The sequence below is a fragment of the Agrilus planipennis genome, unplaced genomic scaffold (assembly GCF_000699045.2).
Source record: "Agrilus planipennis isolate EAB-ADULT unplaced genomic scaffold, Apla_2.0 scaffold57, whole genome shotgun sequence".
NCBI lineage: Eukaryota > Metazoa > Arthropoda > Insecta > Coleoptera > Buprestidae > Agrilus > Agrilus planipennis.
This window is the reverse complement of record NW_020438879.1, coordinates 262,420-289,781: the sequence shown is the minus strand read 5'-3', so window position 1 is coordinate 289,781 and position 27,362 is coordinate 262,420. Positions and strand designations below refer to the sequence as shown.

Sequence of the window (27,362 nt, the reverse complement as noted above, 5' to 3'; positions counted from 1 at the left end):
TTTGCAGGCATGGTAAAATATCTGAGTATTTTAGGTATCAATAATGCACTTATATTCATTATATTCGTTTATTATAATTTTAATAATAATATATGTTATAATCAAAGGTCGATATGCAGTCTCTTCCCAAAATGACTGGTTTATGCTAGATTTGACCAAAGCTTTGAGGCAAACCTCGGAATAAATTCGAATTTGAGCATTTGACTGAAGTATTTTTAGTTAAACCTAGAAGTTCCTAACTTCAAACGTCGAAAGTAAAATAATCTGTTTAGGACTTTGCCAAGTTGATCCTAGACTCGGTTTTTTTAAACAGGTTTATACGTGTCTTGCGGTGTTCCGATAAATTATTTTGTCATTTCATGTTTGGACATTGAGCTTGCGAATCAAATAGTGTTGTTACTGAAATCGCGGATAAAATGAAGTTTAAAGAGAAAATTACTAATCTGAATAAACATAAGTGTTGATTTCATATTAGAAATAAACAAACGTATGGGCAGATTATCTGTGAGATAGAATCAGTTAAAGCAGCTATAAAGAAAACGTCTTTCCATTTCGTTTTATTATGCCTAATCCAACAAACTAAGACATTCTAATATCTAATTGAAGTTTGGTTGGTCAAACCCCGATTTAATGAAATTCAATTTCTACGGTTTCCCGACCAAATTAGTTTCTCCTGGGTTTAACGAAAATTCTTTAGTCAAAGGTCAAAAATAGTCATTTATTTGGGCTTTAAGTCACACCTGAGGATTGACTAGTCAAACCTAGGAGTGCCGGAGCTTCGAGATTTGACTATAACATACATAGTAATTTTCCTTTAGACTGATTTCTAAGCTAAAATGCTATATGTCAGAAACATATACATGACAATAACTGTAAATATTACAACACCATTGAATGAACGTTTAGCGATTGAAGCCTGTGCACTAGGAAGCGATGGACTTGTATTATTGAGGAGTGTTCTACAGTTCCAAACCGAAACATTGTCTACTGCATCTAAATCTTCGTACGAAATCCATTCTTGATAAGGCTCTTCGTTTGCTAAATTATCCCTTACCTGAAATTATTATCTAATATCTCATACCGCAGTAAATAAATAAATTTATTTTAATAAAAGCATGATGTTTCGACACAAATTTTTATTTACGCAACAGTCACTATGAAGAAACTTGTAGGTTCTAATATGTCTCTAGCTAGCTCTTTATGTCTGAGAAGGTATCCTATCATAATATCTATCATTTTGCTTATTGACTTTAATAACGCTCTTTATTTTCATACTCTTTCTAATACTTCGTCATTTCTATCCACCGTATTTTTAACATCTTTTTATAACACTTCATCCCTGCGTAATCCCTTGTTTTATATCCCTAACGCTTTTTTCATCCTATTATTTGACCACAAATATCGACATTCGGCGGCTTTCGTCTTCTACATAAATATCACTTTAACGTTCCTTTAACATCATCATAAGGTCGTCAGTTCTAAGACTGGTTCGACCCGTACCTCCAGTTTTTCCTATCCTAAGCTAATCTTCGCACTTTCCTAAAACTATAACATCCCACATCCTGAACTATTTCTGAACAATAATTTAATATAGGTCTACCTATACTACTCGTAACTTTTGTTACTGCTTCTAATATGTCTCTAACTAGTCATTCGTGCCTGAGAAGGTGTCCTAGTAACCTATCTCGCCTATTTTTTATTTTCCTTTGTTCTATTCTTTCTAATACCTCCTCATTTGTAACCTTCTCTATCCACGGTATCCTCATCATTCGCCTGAAACACTACATTTTGAACTCATTTCAAAATGAATCATTAGCGAACACAGAAGTGACTGTTTTTTTAGGAAGGCGACCCGACCTGCGCTATCTTCTGTTTTTTCTTCCTAGTTTTATACGATACCGTTTCCATTTTATTTAAGGTTATCTCTCTAACTGTTCCTTGCTAGATGCTAATGATGCTATATCACCTGCAAATCTAAGCATACTAATCTTTTGCCTGTATATATATATCCCGTAAGTTGCCCTTTCTTTAATGATGTTTATCGCGTCTTCGCGTCTTATACAAACTATGTATCACTCTTCTAAATCTGTACCTCAGCCCTACAGTTTTAAGTGTATTCAGCATCTTGACATTGTGGAAAGGTTTTTTCTAAATATACGAATTCTATGTATGCGCTCTTTCCTTTTCTTTTTGTTTTCTCTATTGTTACCCGTGACCTCCCGCATTCCTCTATTTCTTCTTCCCCTAATAGTTCTTCCGCCACTTTTTCCATCCTTCTCTGTACGATTTTTGACGCATAGGAAATTGAGCAAATTGTTCTAAATGTGACGCATCTATCCGCGCTTTTCTGGTTTGGTATGTCTACTATCACGTTCCGTTTATAATTCTCCGGGACTTTCCCGTCTCGTGAATATGTTTTCTAACCTGTCGTCCTGTATGTTTTAGGATTTCCGCCTGTATCCCATCTATATTTGGTACCTTATTATTCTTAAAGTTTTCTAATGCTACACATCAAACTCTTCTCTCATTATGGGCGAACCTAGCTCACGTCTCTACATATCTCCTTTCTCTAATAAATCTCCATAAACTTTTAAGTACTCTTTCCACCTAACTGCTTTTATTCTACCTTCTATCCTAACATTCCTTACAACAAACAAAAATTGAATTTGAAAAAAATTGGGGACTGTAAAAAGTGCGATGCAATATGTTTATTGAAACTGAATTCTCGAAAAATAAGTTATAAACTGAAAAAGGTTTTTAATGTATAGGTAGATATTTAAATATTTAGTAAATATATTACCCTTTCTACTTCGTAGAACACCCTCAGAAAGTTTCTACCAGCTAGTAATTGTAAGGTTTCATTGGTCCATCTGGTTGAGTTTAGTTGTTGAAGTCGATCAAACAAAACGGGATATTTTGATACATCTTCCAAGCCTCTAGGCATGCTAAAAATTGTTTAAACAATTCTGATACAATACAAATTACTCCCATACATCTAGTTCCAAAGAATGGTTATGTCTAAAGTAATGAAAATATTCAACGATTTGAATTGAAAATTTTAAAAATAGTTTAGAAATAATTATATTTTAAAAATGGACATTGCTCAAATAATGTGTAAAAGAATAAGAAGCAATAAGGGTTGTAACGATTTATTGTTAGTGTTTACAGCCTTTATTGGTACTGATTCTGTTACACATATTCAAAGTAAGGCGAAGAAATGGAAAATTGTTGAAATAATAACTGATTTTTTTAAGATCATAAGTATTACAAACATTTTCAAACTCTGCTGAAATCAAATACCTACATCTAGATACCTTTTATAAATGTTACTACGATGAAGTAATGATTTTTGTGTATGTTTTTTTGCTTTTATTGTTAATGACATTCAGTGCCATGGAAAAAAATAAAATTTTCTTATTTCATTCTCAATTGTGCTCGCTTTAAATACATTTTTCTAACCTTTATGTTTCTTAAATTTCTTTAAAGATAATTTATTAACACCGCATAAGGCATAAGATGAATGCTAAAGACGACACGACCGAGGCAACATAACTGATGTAATATATTTTTAATATAGGTGATTGCCTCATTTATTTACTTTTTATTTATTTTTGAAGAAAAATTAACAAGGTTTTCTTTGAGATGTAGATAAAAATCTAAAGTGTGACTAGCAACTTTTTATCAGGGTATCAGTGTTCATTTCTATTCATATTTTTTAATAACTTCATATTATAAGTACTTTTCTTTTCTTTTTTTTGAAAATTCCTTTATCAATTAGTTAAACATTCATTACGTTTAAGAAACAGGAAATCATTATGGTTTATGACTTTTTTTATTTGCCATTGTGGTTAATGTTATCACACTTACGAATCAACTCCGTCGTAATCAGCACCAATTCCGACATATTCGACGCCTATTTGATCCACAATATAATTGATATGTCCTGAAACAGGTTTAACAATAATTGAACATTTTGTTACATACTGGAATTTTTTTTAATGTATACTTACTCACTATGTCATCTAATTCTGCTGCTGTCGCATTGTTGTTGACAAATCCACTATAAAAGTTAACCATTATAATTCCATTGTTGTTTCTCTACAATAACAGGAAAGCAAATATTTCATTATTGCACACATACTTAAGTGATAGTTATCAAATATACGTGTACTACTGTAAAATCCCGAATGATGGCAAACCCTACAATTTTTTTTTTCAATTAAAACCTAAAATCTAACAAATAGTGATGCTAAAAACTGAAATTGTTATAAAATAATTAATTAAAATTAAAAAGAAGACTCACCACTAATTACCACAAAAACTTTTCGAGCGAACACGTGTTTCGCCCACTTCATACGTGGGCATTATCAACGTGAGACTGTATAATAACACGTATGAAGTGGGCGAAACACGTGTTCGCTCGAAAAGTTTTTGTGGTAATTATGGGTGAGTCTTCCTTTTAATTTTAATTAATTAATATTTACCAGCTGTATTGGAAAAACACTATTGTATGAAAATAAATGAAAGTAAAACAAATATACTGGTATGCAAGGGAAGAAAAAGTAGAGAATATAAAGATAGGCAACGAAAGTTTAGATAAAGTGACTGATTTTAGGTACCTATCTAGAAGGTCAGATAAGTCAGGACGGAAGGAGTAGTAGGGATATAAAGCAAAGGATAGCGCAGGGTCGTGTCGCCTTTAATAAAAAGAAGTCACTTCAATTCTCGCGAACGATTAATTTAGAAATTCGTAAAAGATTGTTAAAGGTGTCTGTTTGGAGCGCGGCGTTGTACGGGTACGAAACATGAACGGTGAGCGCATTGGAAAAGAAAAGTTTAGAAGCGTTCGAAATGGGGTGTTACCGGCGAATGATGAGAATACCGTGGATAGAGAAGGTTAGAAATGAAGAGGTATTAGAAAGAATAGGATAACATAAGACACCATGGAAGTAAATAAGAAATAGACGATATAGGTTGGTAGGACACCTTTTCAGGCATGAATGTCTAGTTAAAGACATTAGAGGCAGAAACGGAAGTTAGGAGTGGTAGAGGTAGACCTAGATTAGATTACTTTTCGCAAATAGTTAAGGATGTGGGATATTCTAGTTTTAGGAAAATGCGAAGATTAGGTCAGGATAGGAAAGAGTGGAAGTGGGTGTCCAACCAGTCTTAGGACTGTCGACATTATGATGATAATAACAGAAAGTCAGATAATTCATAATGGAGGGAGTAGTAGAGATATAACACAGAATATAGCGCTTTTTATTTATGATAAAAAAAAGGTAAAAACAAATTTCGAAAGCCGCAATTTGAGCATTCTTGTAGACACGCCATATTGACACGCAAATGTCTTCTTTTTGGGAATTTTTACCTATGAGTTTATTTACAGTTACATTTGATTTAAGTGAGAGGCCTAGAAACCTTCGACCATCTACCTCGATTGACCTTCAGATCTATCGCAGAGCGATTTCATTTTTCATGATAGATCCTATAATATAAGCCACTCCGGTAATATTTTCAATACTATAAAGTCACAAATTACGAATCAATTTCGTATTAACTGTAAAAGGCGATGCTACCAATGGAAGTGTTCACATGTAAATGATAATAGACACTTAGTAATACTTACCAAAAGCTGCAACGTATCATCGTGAACATTTCTGTTATGTTGACATATCGAATACGATGATGAATGGGAGAAAATAACTGGAGCTCTACTAGCCATAATTGCTTGATTCATAACCGCATGGGAAACATGGGACAAATCTACCATCATTCCCAATCTATTCATTTCACGAACAACTGTCTAAGAATTAATAAAATCGACTTCAGAATGATCTATAGTACGTACTAAAAATATTGTTCAATGTAAGAATATGAAAAGCTTTTTATCAAAGTTCTCAAATGTAAATTATTTTCTTGATATACAAAAAGGGTATAAAAACTCAAAGAGATGTACCTACGGAATAACTATAGCGATCTATGCGTACAGACTCGTCGAAAAAACTCTTATCATTTTTAAAGTTTCGTTGCGTTGTAATGTATACAGTTATATTTTACCATTTAAATTAAATTATTACCTTTCCATATTCGGTTAAATTGAGCACAGGAGCTGCATCATCGACGTAGGAATTGTCAGCCCTAAATTAAAACACGTTAACTTATTTTATTAAGACATTTTATTATGTATTATAATTTAATTATATTAAAAGGCTTCTTAGAGAAATAGGACATGTAGTACAAGGAATAACGAATCAGAAACCCATTAGAAAATAAGGAAAAAGCGGATAGATGGAATGAATAATTAGGAAATCTGTACGCAGGGCAATAGTTAGGAGGTGTAATAATAGAATAAGACAGCGGGGAGGTAGATGGATTGTAAACCCCCATAATAAGAGAGTTTGAAATGGAACTAGAGAAATTAAGGAATAGTAAGGTACCAAGTATAAATCGGATGCAATGCAAGTTTTAGAACATGTAGGTCGAAAGGTTAGAGATCATTATTAAAACTAGCGACACTTACATTTACAAGGCAGGGAAAATTCCAGATGGTTATAAACGGAATTACCAAAAGAGAAGAGCGCGGATAGTTGCAAGAATTTTAATCTTAATTAGAATCATTCCGAGAATGTCGTAAAATAAAGCTCAAGGAATTTTAGAGAATGACCAATTCGGGTTTAGAAGAAAGAGAGGAACACCCGAGCCCATTTAGCTTTACGGTTATTAGGTGAGAGAAAACGACGAAATTTAGGTTAAGTCAGATAACTCAGGATCAAATCACTATACGACGTCTATATGACGGTCACCCTGGGCCCCAAGTACGTTGGAGGCTGTTGTCGATTACATATTCGTGTTGAGAAATCCTCAAAACCCCCAAGTAAATCATTTTAATGCATTTTTGAAGATGAATTGATCTCTGAAAGTTTGTAGACGGTCTCACAAATCGAATGCAGAAAACGGCATCTCAGTCCGACTTACTGCACAAAAATTCGAAAGTTTTCCCTATTTTTGTGCTTTATTTCGTCTACTAAGAGGGCGTTATGGAAGTCAGTGAAAAAGAGGCGATCAAAATCGCGATCTGCGTCTGTTACTTTCGATATTATTCATGAGGAACTTATACTGTTCCAAATGTATTCTTTTTTCACTAAATCGAATTTAAAACATTAAAAAAATGCAAATAAATGACTGGGAAAGTTAAATATAAAATTACCATGGTGTGTTGCAGGAATGTGTGAGGGTCATGTAGCGGACACCTAATTCGTAAAAAAGTCTCAAAACTCCCAAACGAGAGTCCATTGAATGTCCTCCCTCTACTCCAATGAGACTTGCAATTTTGCTTTGATTAAACGCTTGTACAATATCTGAAACAAAATCTTCATATCAACTAGAGTGGTAGAAATTCCGAAGGTATAATTTACTATTAATTAACAAATATACAGAATATTTATCGTTAGGCATAGATTAGTTTATTTTGGAACCCAGTACCACTTCTGGTATTTTTAATTTTATAGCAACATACATAGGTAATCTGAGCATGCAGGAAGTGTTTCATTAAAAGAAAATGTGCTGATATTTGTGATTTGATCATTACTGTCGGGTATGAAACGTGAAATCTGAAATAAAGTGAACATTTTATTTTAAATTTAGTTGCATCAGACCAGTGGCGTAGCGTAAGTTTCTGCCATCCGGGGTGAAGCCAAAATTTGCCGCCCTTTTCTATGTCTACTTTTTATGATACGGTGACAGGGATCTGGTTGGTGATTATGTTATTAATATTTATTTATTTATTTATATGATTTTTCTGCAAAATCTGGTAGATCTGATTGGAACAAATATGACAACCCGATTTGTATATGTTCAAAAGCAAAACGCGTGTTGGGATTCCCCAAAATAACGGATAATGCTCACTCGCTCTCACGAAGTGTTTTATGATTAAGTTAAAAAGATTTTAAGAAAATATGCAGATACCAATGTTTACGTAAACATAGGGAGGTAAAAGCTTTGCTTATTTTTGATGACAAGGGGGGGTTAAAATTTCTAAAACTTAAAAGGTGTTCCATGACACAAATTATTAAAAATTGGTATAAATACTAATAAATTGAGGCATCTAACATTACTGTGAGGCGGACCTGATTCTATCTAATACCGAAAGAAATATTTTTGCCGCCCCTACTTTTACTCCGCCCGGGGTACATGACTCCCTCTGCTTCCCGCATGCTACGCTACTAAATCAGACTTTCAAGTATACTGCAGAGTTGAAGAAGGAATAACTTATGAGGAAAATGAATGAACACCATTACAAAATAGAAACTTTTGAGTGTTGCAGTCAGACTATGCCGGAAGATAGAGCGGAAGGCCCTCATCAGCCTCCTATTAGGAATAGTCGGAATGGGTAGATGGTGATTGAGATGAGAAAGATGAGGCGAATGAAATGGATTGAGGACAGAGTGAAAAATCACCTAGGGAATATTACTGCCCTAACATTCGCCTAAATTATCAAATTATACAATCTAACCTTAGAATAAAATTACTTGAAATAACTGCTGCGGAAATTATAGAAATAACTTACCGTCTGCTGTTGTAGCCAATAGTAGATCATTGGGATATGCTTTCACCAATCTCTTTATAACATCAATCTGTTCTAGCGTTTTTCCTAGAGCATCTTTGTATTGAGTTGAACAACCTACGTATGCTACCCAGAACTTTAAACACAAATAAATATTATAAAAACTTTGATACTTTGTAATTAGTATCGAGGAACGCTTGGGTAAAAATACACTTTAATTATAAAAACAATTAATAATTTATTAAAATATTTGTTCGCAAGAAGTATACAATTTTATGAAATCAATATGCAGGGTGATCCTAAAAGTCTTTTTTCTTTTTCTTTTTGAAACCAATTTAACAGTTGCAAGTGCCTGGAGATGTTCCAAGGAGAGCTCATAGCATTGATATTTATTGGAAGCATGTAGGACATTTTAGTTTTCTTTATGAACAGCATGGAAAAGAATACTATTCTAGTCATTTTATAGAAATATAAAGAAACTTCGGTAAAAAACTAAGAAATAGGCAGAAGTTCATTTAGTAATGCTAATTTTTGCTGGTTAGATTCTTGACGCCGTAACCCTGCTTTCACACAGACGGTTTTCTAACGGCAACCGTGCCGTGCCGTGCCGTAATTTCATTTTGGTTTGCGTTCACACTGCACACGGTTTTTCACGGTTTAGTTTTGTTTTGATACATGACCAAAATGGACGAAAGAAAAAAACGCATGTTGTTACTAATGATACGGCATAATCGCAAAAAAACACAAAAAACAAGAAGATTTTGGATTCATCCACTACTTGAAAACAGACAATGGATGGGTGTATTTGTTACATTATTTCATGAGCTACGAGAGGATAGCTCCAAATTTTTTAATTATTTTCGATGTCCATTAGGAGTTTCGATGAATTATGCGTAAAATTGCAAGATGATTTAAAAATTAGTAATAGTCATCAAAATTAATTGACAATGATTACGCTTTATTTAATATCAAGAGGGAAATAAAAAAAAAATGAGTATCAATCAGAAAACAATCTATCAGAAATAGAAAAAGGTTTTCCTTTCTGTTATGTAACGCTTTGATACCAAAAGAAATCAAATTATTAAAGTTTTCACTGTCTAGCTTATAAGAGATAAAAGAAGATTGTAATATATATCTGTACAAAACCTTGTTTCTTCAAAAATATCCGAGAAAATTTAAATGCTCATATTCAATATATCCTTTGTATTATCTTCCCCAATGATATATTATTAAGAAAGGAGGTAAATTTTTCTTAATTATATAATCTCTACCGATGCTTGGAGTAAGATTTTTACCTTGATAAAGACACTGTTCCAAATATTTTCGCAGAGAATAATAATAATAATAGAAAGACAGATAGAAAAGAATTCGAGTAGAAATATTTACAAAAGGATGTAATATAATGTTTAGTCAAATATATGTTTTAAATTAAATATAGCGGTGTTATTATCCGCCACACTATATAATTTCTTCTGTTAACTGCACAATTCAAAGAGAAAAACGATCCTGAAAACAATTTTTGCCGTGTGAACACACGGCACGTGTGAATACTTCTATACACTTGCTTGTCTCACTGTTGCCGTGCACGGCTACGGCGCCGTGCCGTTGCGTCCCCATGCCGTGCTGCGACGGCAGCCGTGCACGGCTACGGCAGCAAACCGTGCTGTGTGAAAGCTTGCATATAAACCAATGTATTACTATTATACACGGCACGGTTGCCGTGCACAGCCACGGCAAAAAACCGTCTGTGTGAAAGCAGGGTAACGTGCAATAAGGGACGTCGTTCCAAAACGTTCTATAAAAAGGCTCTGATACATTTTTTTTCGTAAAGGTAATACGTACTTTGTTACTTATTAATTTTGGAATATATTTATGATTAAAAAAAGAATTTATTTTACGCAAAGAACATTAGAAATTTTAGTTTTTAATTAAATTTCTCCTCTTTTATTACTGAAATTCAATCTGAAAGATGAAAAGAAACATCTCTGACATTTCTTAAAACCAAGGACCGTATAATATATTGATAAGCTTTTCCCAAAATACCCTTTTACTCAAAAATTGAGCTCAAAATATTTTATTGTTTTCCATAAGAAAGTTATTGCATGATATCTATTACTTTTTTATCAGTATTCATACGTTTTACTCAATCAGTAATCAAATGACAAGATAAAGCATTCCCGTGACTGATTTCGAGTAACAGACAGATACAGGCTAAACCATTGAAAATGGAAGAAGGTGTGTTCCTTACAAGTTGCCGAAATATTGTGAGAAAGAATTTTTGCAAAATCAACACCTAAAGTGTAAACGTTTGAACAGAAAATCATATCCCCTGCATGTGTTTAAAGCTTACGTTTGATCACGATTTAAATTGATCTACCTACCTGAGCGCCTACTTTCCCTTTTCTTAGTCTAGGTATATCGGTAAAACAGGATGAACATGATCCCCAAACAGGGTCGGAAGTTAGGTCTGCCGAAAAATTAAATCCTGACAAATTATTTCGCAGTAGAGCGTAGAGATTGTATGGCAAGTCGTTGTGGCTGCAAATTATTTATCGACTTTAAATTTTATTATTTACAGATGTTAAAAGTAATCATATATATAAGATATTTTGTTTTATTAGAAAGAATTAAAAACAGAATTTCATTACGGTTATTGATGTCTCAGCCTGTCACACCAGATTATATTTATCAAAAGCTATTTACGTTAAAGTAATAAGTCGGTAAAGGTCTAGATGATGGCCTCCACCCCCTTCGGGGATGGGGATAAGGGGGATCGAAAGAGGAGGTCTCCCCCAACACTGTAACATAACATTCGTGGCGGTCTCACTCCCATAAAAAGTTATAGGGGTTCAAAGGTAATAAATATGCCAATTTTTATACATTTCTAGGCATGTAAATATTTATATGGTCATTCTTAAACAATATTGAAAGGTAAAACTAATGAAAAATACATGAATATATTGACAAAGTTATATAAAACATTATTTAAATATCTTTATCAATAGGGTAGGTTAGGTTATCGGGTTTTGTTCAAGTGACCACCCTCTTTCGATCCCCCACCTCCACCTGCTTGATAATATTTTTTTTATTGAATTTTATTTGAATTATAGTGTATGAAAATTGTCAAAATAATCAACTTTCAACCCCCATAACTTTTTATGGGGGTGAGACCGCCGCAAATTTTTTATGGAGTTTTACTCAGGTGACCACCCTCTTTCGATCCACCCTCCCCCACCCCCATCTAACCCCTATAACTTTTTATGGGGGTGAGACCGCCACGAACTTTTTATGGTACAGTGGTGGGGGAGACCTCCTAATATTAGTCGTAAAATGAAATAAACTTTATGGGCTACTAGGTTTTACCCAAGGGTTTTCAAAGATTATCGACAATCGCATAAAACTAATTTTCTTTCTACCAAAATGTAAATTGTCGTGCGGATGCAACCCAGGGTAGGAGACAGTAAAAAGTGGAAGTATAAAGCCTTACTTTTAAGAATTCCATAGATCTTTTAACAATGAAAACACAGAGGATGAGGTTGTTGTATCCTAAATTTTGTTAAAACTTTTTACGACCTCAGTTCACATATTTATTGGACGACTATTCTGCCTTTTATTCATAATAATAGGAAACTAATGTAAATTAATTGTCATTTTTAATTTAACAGTCGAACTCTTATATCTCCATGTTTTATAACTCGAAATCTTTTCTAACTCGAATGTTATTTTGTTGATTGTTTTACAAACATTTATTCCAAACTCATTAACTTGAATTCCTCAGTTTTTATAACTCGAATTTTTTCTTTAACTAGAGATTCGAGGGAGGGATTTTCATTATAAATTGATTCTTTAATTCTAATTTCCATTAATTTTCTTCGGAAAAATCAGCCACATTGATAAATAAACAATGGCTCGAATTTTTAAGCGGAACTAAATAATTCTTCACAACGCCACTGAGTATTATGTTTTTGAAACAGCAAAAAAGACAACACTAAAGAAGTACTTGAATTATTTGATCTCGTGATATAAGATTGTAAGAGTTATTAGGGTGGACTTAACCAGATATGTGATTTACTTGAAATACTTGCATTTAAAATGCAAATACAAAATAAAATATACTTGCATTTAAATACTTTTTTGAGAAAAGCATTTTGTATTTCATTTAAAATACTTTTCCAAACGTATTTTCTTTTCGCAAAATACAAAATACATTTTTGCCGTTAAACGTTTTGCTAGTATCACCGATCAAATATATAAAATGATGAATGAAAGTTGCTCACATTGGCCATTGAAGGTATTAGAAACTTAAAAGGGGACAAAGAGACATTCTATGAATGTCTTCTAATTCTTTAACTGAAGAGAACCCAAAAAATTCTAAACTCATTGAAAATGTATAATCTAAAATATTGGATCGATATTGTTTTCCGGGATCAATGTCATGGTCCGTGGAATTTTGAAGTTCCAAATTGATATCAAATCACCACTTATCGTACCTTTAGCAAGCAACTACGAAATTCTACTTAAGTAAATAAGGAATAAGGAAATTAAATAGGTACTACAGAAAAGTATTTATTTGAAAAAGTATTATGAAAATACGTATTTCGCATTTAGCATTTAAAATACAAAAAGGAAATCTATTTCATATTTTACATTTTGAATCATCATCATCATAAGGTTGTCAGTCCTAAGACTGGTTCGACACGTACCTCCACTCTTTCCTATCCTGAGCTAAACTTCGCATTTCCCTAAAACTAGAACAGCCCACATCTTTAACTATTTGCGAACAGTAATCTAATCTAGGTCTACCTCTAATCCTCTTAACTCCTGCTTCTGCCTCTAATATGTCTCTGACTAGACCTTCATGCCTGAGAAGGTGTCCTACCAACCTATCTCGCCTATTTTTTATTGACTTCCATAGAGTCCTCTATTCTCCTATTCTTTTCAATACCTCTTCATTTCTAACCTTTTCTACCCATGTTATCCTCATCATTCGCCTATAACACCACATTTCGAACGCTTCTAACCTTTTCTTTTCCGCCGAGCCCACTGTCCCTGTTTCGCACCCGTACAACGCCATACTCCAAACATACACCTTTAACAACCTTTTTCGAATTTCGAAATTAACCGTTCGTGAGCATAGAAATGACTTTCTTTTATTAAAGGCGACACGACCCTGCGCTATCCTCTGCTTTATATCCCTACTACTCCTTCCATCCTGACTTATCTCTCTTAATAGATATCTAAAATCAGCCACTTCTTCTAATTTTTCGTCTCCTATCTTTATATTCGCTCTTTCTCTACTTATTCTTCCCTCCCAAACCAGTATTTTAGTTTTACTTTTATTTATTTTCACACAGTACTGATCTGTCAGTACCGCTTCCATTTTATTTAAAGCTATCTCTAAGTCCTCCTAGCTAGATGCTAATACTGCTATATCATCTGCAAATAACAAATCAAAAAAGTATTTGCGTTTTGTATTTAAATACTTTTAAAGAACATTTTGCACATCTGTAGACTCAAAAATTAAAAATTTTGGCAGTAAAGTAGTAATTTTCCTTAACCCGAATTTTCTCCAATTTGAAGATAACTGGTTGCATTTAGGAGGATTGAGTTAATAAGGAAGGGAGACTGTATTTTTCTTAATATTGGACCATATCCGAAACACCATTATATGCAATTCTTCTCTAATTTTATTCTCATGTATCTCCTAACGATGAAATCGACCACATGATTATTAAGTTACAACACATTTATTAATGTCATCTCAACATTTCTCCATACAGACGCTTCTTCAGATGGAATAAATATAATGCTTGAAATGATAATTGTGGTGGCATTAATAAGTATGTTGTAACTTAAAGATTGTGATTGTTTTTTTTACGAATGTTACAAAAGTAAAAGTAGATTTACTGATTGTCCTTTTCCGCCGTGCGGCACCCTAAGTGCAGAATAATTTTTTTTTCAATAGATCAATAGAATTAATTTCTCCTTGAAAAAATTACATTGTTATAACCATAATCAGTAAGTATATATGTCTATCTATCAATGGCGCAATTAAACAAGTATTATCAGCTGTCTACTGATATCAGAAACTAAATATGTAATTGACATTTTGAATTTACGTTAAACTTTTTTAAACCTTAAACAACTAAAAGCATAGTTATCTAGTTGTTTATGCATTTATGTGGTAAGTGATAACCGAATAATAGCTGTGTCTTAAATTTTTATATCAACATAATCGCTCATTGATATTCTTTATCTCTTCATGATTCTGTATGATCTTTCTTTATCTCTATAGGCCTTTTACAAATAATAAATGCTTAATTATGCCCGAAACTAATTTTAAGTTGAAAATTACGTACAAATATATTTTAGGTGCAAACATTGGAAATATTTTCTCATATCTAGTTTGTTCGCATTTATCTTATTTTACTATTTAAATTTTCAAATTCGGGAAAAGTAATGAAATAAAAAACTTTGTTGTGAATTTACTTACCCATCTATTACTGGAGTTTCATCGAGCACATGACCATTTCTTCCGGACAAAAAACAATTTATAATGAAAACTGCCAAGTCTGTAGGTCGAATTATTATTTTTGCGAATGAAAAAAAGAAAGTATTCATTGAAATGTGCAATTACATGAAAATTATAAAAATAAAACTTACGGAACTTAAAGATGTACGCATTCATGGCGAAAGTGAACACTCCAATTAAAATTTGCGCTGACTGTCGGAGTATTTCAAAAATTAAAAAGAAAATTGGCACTCTTTTAAATTAAAGTGTCGGTAAATATCATTTATCAGATTTGCTGAGCTTATCTGCGGATTCTTTTGTACATTATATTCCCACTGTTATCTTTAAAGATTTTACTACAACCAATTAAAAGACACACTGAAGCACACTCACTAACATTTTTGTTATACGAAAACTAATTGTAAGTATTACCTGTTCGTAGGTATGTAACGTATACGTGTAGACAAATGTTAAGACATATCAATTCGTTTTTTAGATAAATCGTTTCGTTGTACGCCTGTTAGTGGTCAAATGCCATTATGCAATAAATTACAGATAGTTAATGTTGCAATTGGATAAAATTACAGGTGCGGCGGTAGCGTTTTATTAAACGGTAACTCAATGTGAATATCTGGAATATTTCACAACATATTTTTAAAAACAGAATATACATAGGCCAGGATACTAGGGCATTTAACTTTAGATTTAAGGAACATTTAGCTCATAGATTTAATATATCAGGATATATTAACGCGCAGCCTAAACCCCTCTGAGTCTAAGGATTTGAAAATTTGCACAGACGTTTCCTCTACAACGTAAGCGAGCACTAAGAAAAGATTTTTTTTAAAACTCAACCTTTAAAATAATAGGGTCGAAAACTGACGTATCGATCATAACACAGACCAAACCGCCGAGTTAAGAGGTTTGAAATTTTTGCGTAAAGGTTTCTTTTACAATGATCAAAGGCGGATTATCCGTAAGGCAAACTAGGCAAGTGCCTAGAGCACGAGGGTCGCGCGCACGAAATTTTTGAAAAATAAAAATAAATGTGCCAGTAAGTACCTTCTACAATAATAACAACAGAAATTAAACTGTGACTTTCTTAGAGCGATCAATCTGAAGATTGGAAGGTAACCCTTCGCTGATTTATTCATACGCTTGTTGTATTTTTTGGTGGAAACGGGATACCCAGTATTTTACCATCCCAGAATCTTGAAAATAATTTGAAAAAGCTCAAAGACTAACAATTTAATGCTATTAAACATTTTAAATATTCCCAAACCCCTCTTACATGTGGAGGCTTCCCAAACACCCCAGATCCTCGGTACGTTTTACGTTCCACCCAAGTAAAAAAGATGAATTTACGATTATGACATACCAATCAGAAAATCCTCTCTCACCACAACCTAACCTAAACCCATGGTACATGTAAATTAGAGAAACCCATCCTGTAAAGACCTAATCTGACGTACTGAGACCCATGTCCCACTTCCCAGCAAGATCAAAGTCGAAGCAAGTTTGAATAACTTTTCGTGAATATTGGATGACCCATCTAACTTTGACCTTCGTCGATTAATCTAGGCGACGAATAGTGTACTGACCCCCTTTAAAAATTTAATGTTGTAGGTCTGTATTCATTGATTTTTCAGATTTTTAAAATTTCTTAAGAAGAAGAACTAAATAATAAAGCAAAGGCGTAAAAATCTCAAAAGGGGGCGGGGTGTCCAGGTGTTTAAAAAAAAAAACAAAGAAAGCCTACATGCGGTAATTGTAGTTGATTTGGATAAAAGAATAAGCAAAAAAGTTGAGGCTAATCTCTAGTGTCGCATACATATACATATAGGTTTCACGTAACTATCTTTTTAGATTCAATAGATCGTAGCGTTTGCTTAAATTTTAACAATTGACAAGACAAACGAAACTAACAATTTACAGCTGTATGTATGTATAAACCCAATAAGCAAGCTTTCCGGGTTATCGGGTTTTAGATATTGGCTGAGTTGTTATGGCATTATTAATTATTATCTTAATCAAAGCAACCGCGCCGAGCTTATACTAGACTATCACATAAAAGAGAAAACTTTTGGGTAACGGGAAAGAAGGTGGAAATCCATTGCAAGATTCCACCCTTCTCGCATCCGGCACAGACACACAAGCAGATACAGCATGTTTATGGTTAATAGGATAGTAGGTCAATCAATAGACGTTTTTTCGTAACAAAAATCTCAACCTACCGCAAAATTATTTTAATAAATACAGTGTCAAGAATTAGTTCATTTGTCATATGTTTCTAACTGTAAACCACTGGTTGTTAATTTGTTATCAACAAATCAAACCAAAAATGCATTTATTTATTTGTTGGCTTAAATGAAAAAAATAAATGGAAACTCGTATGTACGTTTCTGCTAAGTATCTTGAAGCAGTAAATAATTGTAGTTACCTACTAATGGTTTTATAATCGTTTACGTACACATAATAAGTCACTATGGAAAGTTAATTACTTCTTGTGCTACTAATATATTTTAGCGTTTCGAATTGGAATTTCTAAATAGGTAATTGTTTTAAATCAATATTAATAAAAAAATATCGGTAAAAATATGTAGTTTATTAATTGGAAACATGTATTAAATATCTTGTTACAATTAATAAATAAGATACTAAAGGTTTTATCAAAATAAGAAAATGTCAGTGAGAGGATGTGAATGGGAAAATATTTTGTTTTTTAAATAATATAATCATTACTTGTAATTAAACAATTACTCTATTAGCTAATTAAACAGGTAATGCCCAATAAACAATTTTATTAAGATGGACGCAGGGTCTTATGTATTTTGTATTTGTTATTTAGTATAAACTAGTTCTTCCCCCTGCTCCCGGCCATTTTTATTGCTCCTCTATGACGTAGCGTCGGCCATCATTCTTTTCTAATTGTTGCAGTTGACTGCCATCATTCTTTTTCAATTGTTGTCGCATTGTTACTGATGTCAGCCATTATGGTTTTTTAATAGATGTATAGTAATCAATGATTAAAATTTAAAAGAAATGTTTGTAAATAGGTATGCAACACATCGTATACTTCAGCATAAGAAATTACTAATACTAACTACGTAATACTACTTCACCCTGTGCTGACAGCACTCATACTTTTTTTAGATTTAATATTATTAATTCTGTAAGTTGTACAATTTCTTATGGAGCATACTATGTATACCAAATAATGTGCTATCATCTTACGGACAGCTACTGAACAAATTCTTCTGTTAGGAAATTATAAAATGATACCTACTTTTCTTCATAGAAATAATATAGTTAGTAACCATTAATAATGTTGGCGATACTGATAGCAATTTGACAATAGTAATCATATATATCTCACTGGTTCTCTGCATTTCCTTCTTTTTAGGTTGTCATTTGTGGCAGTTTGTTCTGTTGTCAGTTGAGTGCGTGTATCACGAGGTCGAGAAATCCAGTTAATACTATTTTTCGGAATGGTTGCAGAAGGTAAAACAGATCAAATTGAAAACCCAATTGATTGACTAGACGGAGGACGGCTTTCCCAAGAACTGTCGACGAAATATATCAAGATTCCGCGTAAAAGTTGTTGCCAACCCAGGGGGTGGCTGCCGAAGGTATATATTTGCCATATTTATTCATTTTACCATGCTTTTGATACTTAACTACACCTCTAAAATATGCTTAATATGCCCACCTTATAACCGCAAGTCGATTTATTCAAATGATATCGTCAAATAATTTTACACATCCACGATTCATAATAATATACGTTATGAAGTCACATTTTCTTTGTAGTTGCCTATTACATAAAAGCTACTTTAGTAAGTTATAAATTTTCCATTGTCAAATAAAAAACCTAAAAATAACATCTTACTTTTTAAATTACAAAGTGTATTAATAACTGTTGTGAAACTAGAGCTAGATCCTTATTGTATGACAATTTACTTAATAATGCATAATTTGCCTTTTTGAAAGCAGGTATAATATTATTCTACATAAATCTTTTTAAATCTAACTCAACGGCACAAAATTTCTCTTTTATCTTAATATTCGTATTTACCTAATATATTTTCCCTAAAGCCCATATGGGACTTCTAAAACTCCTTCAATTTCTAGTTATTGGAATATCTTAGATGTTACATATTTTTTCAACGGAATTATTTGTGTATTTTTTATTTTAAATTTTTTAAATTACTACTTTCACCTGACCTGTTGATGTACTTTTTACTGGGTGTCGCAATTTGTGGCTGTGGTTAAAGTGAGTTATTAACCAGTGAACTCCCTAAGTATGTGAAAAAAGTGATTTTGGTGCAGTCTAATATTAAGTGAAATAAATTTTCCTGAGATTGCATCACATGTTATTCTGAATTTTGTCTTTTTATTGAATTTTATTTATTTCTGTTTTCGAATCTATCTTGTTCGTGCTATTTTTTTTTTGTAAAAGTGTAATTAGTAACTGAGTAAAGCGTGCAAATATAAACTTCATTCTCAAGCAAGAGTCAGAATAACTTGCATGTATTGCAGAACTTAATTATTTTTTGTTGTAATTTTAAAATGAAATTAAGTAGAACTATCATTGCACGCTTTTTCAGGTACTTCATAATTAACATAACGAATAGGAATGTAGACAAAGCATGAGGAACAAGAAAAGCACTATAGATATTCAATCTAAAAAAGACAAGTTTTTTATTACAAAAAATGACTTTAATAAACAGCCATCCCATACCAATGAAGCATCTTCCAGCGGGAGCAGTGGATTTTTTGTTACTCCAAAAGAAAAACGTGACATTCTAAATGCTAGACAAAATTCTAGGAAGTCCAATAAATCGTTCCCAAAAAAAAGTATATGTGCGATTAATATTAAAACACAGGATGAAAATGCAAAAGGTGATTCTGTAAATGTTACAGTCAACAAGAAGCCATTTGATAAAAAGAAATGGCGTCTCCAAAAGTATAGTAAAAAATATAAATTACAACAGTGGGAAGAAAAACGGAAAAAAATACTTCTACGTCAATATTATAAACAAGTTAAACATGAAAAACCAGGGTTTGATGTAAAAAAAGTCTATGAAGAATATGATAATGAAGAGAGTGATGACAGTAAAGTATCTACACTGAGAAAGCTCGGTGAAATTGCAACTGAAGAAATTGAAAATGATAACAACGTAAATGCAAGCTTAAACGATGAACAAAGTAGCAATAAAAGTGAAAATTTTAATGCTAAACAAAAAAAAAAGAAATTTTTCAGAAATGCTCATTTAAAATATCAAATAAATAAAGAAGAAAAGCAGAAAAAAAGAGAAGAATTATTAAAAAAGAAGGCCGAAAGAGAAGCCGCTATACAAGAATATAAGAAACAGAAGTTGGAGAAATATAAAAAACTATCGAAAAAAACTAAAAAGGGACAGCCAGTCATGAAATATAGATTGGAAATGTTATTGGAACAAATTGAAAAATCTGTAAATAGTTAAGTGACTCTAATATAAGATTTATGATTATTTTTTTTTACTTGTAGATGTAATTATGAAATAAAAAAAGATGAAGATATCCCTTTGATTATAAAACATACTTTAAACCAATTAAATGCAACTATTTTTTTGTCAGAAAACTAAAGCATTTGAATATTTTAATGACAATAATTACATAGAAGTTGTGGTAATTATAATTTAAAGATACAAATATTTTACATAAACGAAATTATGAGTGCTGTCAGCACAGGTCAAAGTAGTATTACGTAATTAACATCAGCGATTTCTTATGCAGAAGTGTACGATGTGTTGCATACCTATTTACAATCAGTTCCTTTAAGTTTTAATTTTTCAAACAATTTTTAACATAAAGAAAGTGATTAAACAAATTGTTCACAATTTCGACCACTCGAAGCAATGGTGCTCACAGTGACTGATAAGGGGGAAGAACTAGTTATAATAAGTATAATTCAGCTTACACTATAAGGTTCGTGTACTTAAAAAGAACGTTCGCTCAGGTATTTGGTGTTGTTTAAAGTACTTTACACTTGTATATTACTGTATTTTATAGTGGATAAATAATATTGTAGTTTAATATTCAACTGCAATGAAGTACAGTCTCTTGGTATTTAAATAAATAAATTTTATTATATTTTAAAAACATTAGATACCAAAATCTAATTTGTTTTCACTGCAACAATAGTAAGTTGTTTTAACAAAAGTACATGTATGTAAATCACAAATGATTTCAGGAGTACAAAAACACAACAGTTTTACAAACTGTATTCAAACTTTTTGACGATATCGTTTTGGATGTTAAGCTATTATCACAAGGTTCGATAGAGTTGCTTTTTGCTATTTATACTCATTTTGTTTCCAAGTTGGGGACTTCTAATAAAAATAGGGTGAATGATTAGTATTTAACTGGATTATGTTATTAACTAATTGTACGTTATTAACATTATTTTTCTAAAAGGTTCAGTTTTGTGTTATTATTTACAATTTAAATCACCATAAAGTTGTCAATCCAGAGGCTGGTTGTCACGCATCTCCACACTTTCCTAATTTTTGTAATGAGTGTGATGTATTTAACGTATTAACGTATATAAGCCATTCAGGAAGATCCATTAGAACTAAACTTGAAGAACATATTTACGCAATAGGAGATTGTAAAGAATCAAAAGGCACTTTACATTTAATTTATTTATTTAAGAAACGGGAGTAAACTCTCTATTACTAATAAAATTACAATGATTGTATAGAAAGTATACTTATATCTGCTGATTGTAATACTAGTTGATCAACTCCGCATTTACAAATTCATATGCTTTTTTGTTTAACAAAAGATTTCTAACAAGGGAACAAAATTTAGATAAAGTGGTTTGAAAATATCAGTTTTTAATAAAAATATGTATTAGTAAATAGAGGGAATGATTATTCGTAAATTAAACTTCCAGTAATTCCTTGGAAATACTTAGTAGGTATTTAACCTTGTTTGGATCTTTTGTAAATAATAGCTTAATGAATTAGATTATTGTTATAATTCATACTAATTTCTTTTCGTCATATTCGAAGCACATGAACTGTTATCTACAGTCAAGAGAACTTTGGAAATGATAAATACTGGTAGGGGTACTTCAATAAATTGATCGACGTCTTGACTTTGATCTTCTTTTACTTCGGGTCTTTCTTTCAGAAATATAATAGTTTCAAAATTTATGACGTTTCTTTGTAATTCGTTTACGCTTTTTCATGTCTTTATGTATATTTAAAAAGGGATACTCTGTAGCACAATATCAGGTAGGTAAATCCAATTTCCGATTTATGAAACTTATTTTTTTCCCTTAATTATTCATATTTACTATGCATTTACTTCTTTATAGTCTTTTCTTATTATTAAATTAGATAATAATTTCATTTTAAATTTGTTTATATTTTCTTCATAAAAACTACAGTATACTTCGTAATAATATCAGAGATATTCTACTAAAAATAAACAAAATTGATAAATGAAAGGATCTTGTTGCTATGGCAGTTATGTTTTGTTGTCTTATATTTTGTGTATTTATTAATTTTTAGAGTGTATGTATTGTTCAATGTTGTCTATCTAAATTGTTATATTTATCTATATAGAAAACAAAAATTCCTCTATTTGTTCAAAAATCACGCTTATTATGATATCATAACATAAAAAAAAATAGCGATAATAATACACATAAAATACCAATTTAATAAATTTACTTTTTCACATTTTCAATGTTGAAATAATATTTTCTTCCACACGATTTTTTACAGTTTTAAAGTTTTAGAAAAAACATCCTTAACATAAGAAACATAAGAATATAGGGAAATTATTCAGTTATAAAGAATATATACTATATTTTACTGAAGAAAAAGTCTAAAATTTCATCTAATTCCTAGATTATTTATCCATCTATATATTGACATAATTTTGACCTTGTGTAATTTAATAGATAAGTAGATCGTACTTTATTTTCATGTAGGTATTATACTTCTTTTGGATATATTCGTATTATACTCGTATCATTAGAAAAACCCATGGAATTTTGAAACGTAAATGACATTGTTGAAAGCACATGAAAACGTTTTATTACATATTACAAGGCGATTATGCAATGTTTAAGTAGGAATTGACTATTTTGGTATCAAGCTAAAGAAATAAATAAGTATGAAATTTATTTAATTTACTGCGTTATGTCAGTTATTACTTTTTTAATTAAAGCAGGATGTACTCACGAGTCAGCAATTTTTAAAATATTAGGTAGTTATTTTTATTGTTTCATAAAAAACCTTATATGGCGTATTTTATTAATTTTGTTTAATAAAAACATCTTATTTACAGGGTTGTGCTGTGACAAGAGTAACTCCTGCCACAAAAGTCGCCTGTTTTCCAGCAAACTACAAATTATTCCTGAACGGGGAGCCCCCTTGGCATTGCTAGTGCTAGCCTAGGGTAACCCTCTCCGTACTTAAAAACAACACAGCACTGCACTACGCTGAGCAAAGGCTGCCTCTTTGCTTATTACAACACAATTCAGTTCTATTTAACAAATTTATCACAAATTAATCATGAAGATAATCAATTTGACCACCAACAGTCGTGTTCGTGTAATCAATAACCGAACAGACGTGTGGAATGTCCTACGTACGGTTGTCGATTCCGAAACACAGGAGGATGCGTTTTATATCTGCGATATTGGAGAAGTTGTTAGGAAACATAAAATTTGGAAAATATTAATGCCACGAGTTGTACCGCATTACGGTAAATATTAGAGATTTTATTGGCTTTAAAGTCTTAAAACCTCTATCTTCGTTTATTAAATAATTCACTTATAATGTTTTATTGCAGCTGTAAAATGTAACGATAATAGGGCAATCCTAGAAGTCCTTGCAGCTTTAGGAACTGGCTTTGATTGTGCTTCAAAAGCCGAAATTAATAAAGTGCTTTCCTTAGGGGTAGATTCTGACCGCATAATTTTTGCCAACCCCGCAAAACCTGCTAGCCATATACGTCATGCTGCTCTGACTGGCGTAAATACCATGACCTTCGATAATGAAACCGAGCTACACAAAATCAAAAATTTCTTTCCAGAAGCCAAGTGAGTAGGAAAAAATTTCCAAACATTTCAACAAAATGCTATTAAAAATTTGGAAGAGTATGCATATTGAATTTTGGCAAATTATTTAAAAGTACATTTTATATATGCAGTAATTATTAAAGCAATCAATATGAAAATTTACTGCACATCCGTGAAAACCGCTTGTATTTTTTAAATTTAAATGGTCGTAAACATTGTATCAAATTGTCTTATTTTAAAAATGTACTTGTTTTTTTTTTTTGTAACAACAAAATGGGTATTTTTACAGATTAGTAGTTCGTATTAGATGTGACGCAAAAGTAGCACAGTGTCAACTGGGAATGAAGTTTGGCTGTGACGCTACAACAGAAGCTCCGTATCTGTTATCTGTTGCCAGAGATTTGGGTCTCGATGTTGTAGGTGTTAGTTTCCACGTGGGTTCTGGTTGTGGAGAACCCGATGCTTTTCGACGAGCTATCGCTTCTTCTCGAACAGTCTTTGACTACGCGGCCACCTTGGGTTATAATTTCAATCTACTAGACATAGGAGGTGGTTATCCTGGAAGACGCGAGGATACTTTAGAGCCGGTAATCATTTACATAATTTTTATCCATTTTATTATTTGTCTTCAAACAATGTTAATTGAATATAATAAGTTAATTCTACTACCTTTTCCAATTTTTTGTTATTCAGATTGCAAAGATTATAAACGACTCTTTGGATAAATATTTTCCGGATCCTCATGTGAGAGTGATTGCAGAACCTGGACGGTATTATGTAACATCCGCCTATACACTGGCTTGTAACATTCATTCCATTCGTACCATCAAAACAGAAGATCCCATCACAAAAGAAATAACGTCACATTACATGTATTATATCAACGATGGCGTCTATGGTAGTTTTAATTGTATTCTCTACGATCATCAAGTAGTCATTCCTCAGCCATTTAAGGTAAGATTCTGTTAAAGAAAAATTACGTTTTCTTTTTGATAAACGGATTACAATAAATTCCCGATATTGAAAACAGCAAAAAACTAACGATTTAATATGCAATAAACATCAATAAATCAACGAATATATCCTTAAACTACTTATCATTCTCGCTTACTTGATATTAGTTGTGAATGAATTAACTTTATTTTTTGTTTAATTATTTCGTCCAGAGTTTCCATTATGAGATGCACTATCGAGTATCTATCATGTTTTTAACATTATTCTCTAATTTACGGCTTATAGAATTGCGACGGTCTAGAATTACATTCGAGTAGCATTTGGGGCCCCACTTGCGATGGATTAGATCAGGTAATAGAAGAATGCATGCTTCCCGAATTAAAAGTTGGCGAATGGTTAATATTTGAAGACATGGGGGCATATACATTACCTGTGGCTAGTCCGTTTAATGGATTTCCAGTTCCAAAGGTTCATATCATTGCCGATGAAAATACTTGGTAAATATTAATTTTTTAAATATAAAATACTGAAGTCGTATATAAGGAGGTCCCTATTTCTTTAAAATTATTTTATTTTGTCCACAAATTTTTACAAACTATATGAAAATTATTTATTTATTGAAAATGATTTTGATTTTCTGTACTGTATGATTTGTAACAGTTAATTAATGCATTTTTAATTATACACAAAATATACACATCGCATCATTCTTGATCGCTTTAGTTTATATTCTCTTCTATAGAGAAACTTGATTATGAGAAGGTCAGAGAAGCATGTTAGCTAACTGATGATAAAAATGTCACACGATCCTCGCTTGTCCTTGAAACGTGTACTTAAAAAAAAATTGGCGCAAAATATCCATAATTTATTTACTATGTTTAGTAATAGTTGGATAATTAATTGATAACAAGCAATGAATTCGTTTATACAAAGGCGTAGACATTGTTAAGGATACCACTAAACAATAAAATTGTGCGATGTTACAATTTGTTTCAAATAAGTAAAATGTAAACGTTACATTAATATTCAGAGTAGAAAATAGAGCCTGTGGTAAAGTAATAAATAAATAAACAACAAACAAACTCAGCGTAATTATCAAAAAACGTGGCCACTGTGCACATGTTTGCAGTCTCACATTGATAATGCCCTCATTGGAAGTGGGCGAAATAAAAAAAAAGTAAATTTTGTGTATTAATATGCTTATGAGAAAATAATAATATAGGTAAACTACATATATATCTTTAAAAGACTTGAACTATATTTGAAAAATTATCCAAATTACATTTAAAAAGCTATAAAAACTCGTTTCGGTAAATTACTATTACCTATAATAACAAATACATAAGGACTATTTCCTGATTATTAAAAATTCTGTTTTAATGTATAAATTGCAAATTATTCAAAAACAAAAATTTAGTACGTCGATGTGTAGTTGCCTTTCATCTTATTTCACTTCCACGATAAAATTCCCAGATACCACTTGTACTTAAGTTTGATTTAGCTAGCTTGTATACATATATAATGATAAATCAAAAAAACTAAAAATAATATATTATTTTCAGGGATCTCTTAAAAGGTATCTTACCACTTAGAGAAGATCATTTTATTTTCGGTCAAACTCCAGCCAATATAAGGGCCAGTTTGCAGAATGACGATAACTCGTGGATTTTCCCGAAATTGCCAATTACAGTTTCCATTTCAAAATGCAACAGTAATTCTATAATTCAGGAACACGTTCTTGAACTTGTAGATATCAGTTTATTCCAATAAATAGAAGGTAGTAAAACAACAAAAAAAAGATTATGTATGTATTTTACTAACAAGTAAGCAAAAACTGTAGCGTTTTATTGATTTTCGACATTATTTGCATTTTTTAAGTTAAAAATATTCTTTGTAAAACATTAACAATATTAATTAGTGTTATTTTTGTTAAATGGTTATTGTGTTGTTTAGGGTTCTGTTGAATAATAACTAATTAATGGTGGTACATCATTAACATTGGTTATTGTACAAAGGAACTTGTTAGATAGGCAATGGGGCAGCTTCGGCTTATTGCTAACATATGTCGATAGTTTAGTAGATTTACCTAGTTTCTTGCAAATAAAATCTACTAAGCTATATTTATTAAGTGTTCTGTTACGCTTACATGGTGCAGATATTTTGTTTTAATAGATATTTTATGTTTTAATTAGAAACTTATGGTAGATTAGAGAAAATAAATATTTATTATAAGCAACTCTTTTTATATC

General features: G+C 31.8%; 2 protein-coding genes across 4 annotated transcripts; one reads left to right on the top strand and one right to left on the bottom strand.

The window, feature by feature from the left end:
- Positions 1–52: 52 nt before the first annotated feature.
- LOC108740481 (dipeptidase 1-like) lies at positions 53–15,600 on the bottom strand. Of its 2 annotated transcripts, XM_018474810.2 has the most exons (12): positions 15,510–15,600; positions 15,230–15,433; positions 15,060–15,138; positions 10,948–11,104; positions 8,570–8,702; positions 7,211–7,361; positions 6,081–6,141; positions 5,630–5,806; positions 4,011–4,098; positions 3,868–3,943; positions 2,801–2,945; positions 53–1,054 (listed from the first exon to the last, which is right to left on the bottom strand). In XM_018474810.2, the coding sequence occupies exons 2-12, from the start codon at positions 15,252–15,254 to the stop codon at positions 827–829; spliced, it is 1,320 nt and encodes a 439-aa protein (XP_018330312.1). In that variant the 5' UTR covers positions 15,255–15,433; positions 15,510–15,600; the 3' UTR covers positions 53–826. The 2 variants fall into 2 exon arrangements, with proteins under 2 accessions (XP_018330312.1, XP_018330313.1); XM_018474811.2 differs by having other exon boundaries at positions 15,230–15,510.
- Positions 15,601–18,464: 2,864 nt separating this feature from the next.
- LOC108740472 (ornithine decarboxylase 1) lies at positions 18,465–26,911 on the top strand. Of its 2 annotated transcripts, none has more exons than XM_018474798.1 (7): positions 18,465–18,706; positions 23,424–23,843; positions 23,931–24,180; positions 24,449–24,746; positions 24,853–25,113; positions 25,399–25,610; positions 26,676–26,911. In XM_018474798.1, the coding sequence occupies exons 2-7, from the start codon at positions 23,651–23,653 to the stop codon at positions 26,881–26,883; spliced, it is 1,422 nt and encodes a 473-aa protein (XP_018330300.1). In that variant the 5' UTR covers positions 18,465–18,706; positions 23,424–23,650; the 3' UTR covers positions 26,884–26,911. The 2 variants fall into 2 exon arrangements, with proteins under 2 accessions (XP_018330300.1, XP_018330301.1); XM_018474799.1 differs by lacking the exon at positions 18,465–18,706 and adding an exon at positions 22,232–22,360.
- Positions 26,912–27,362: the final 451 nt, after the last annotated feature.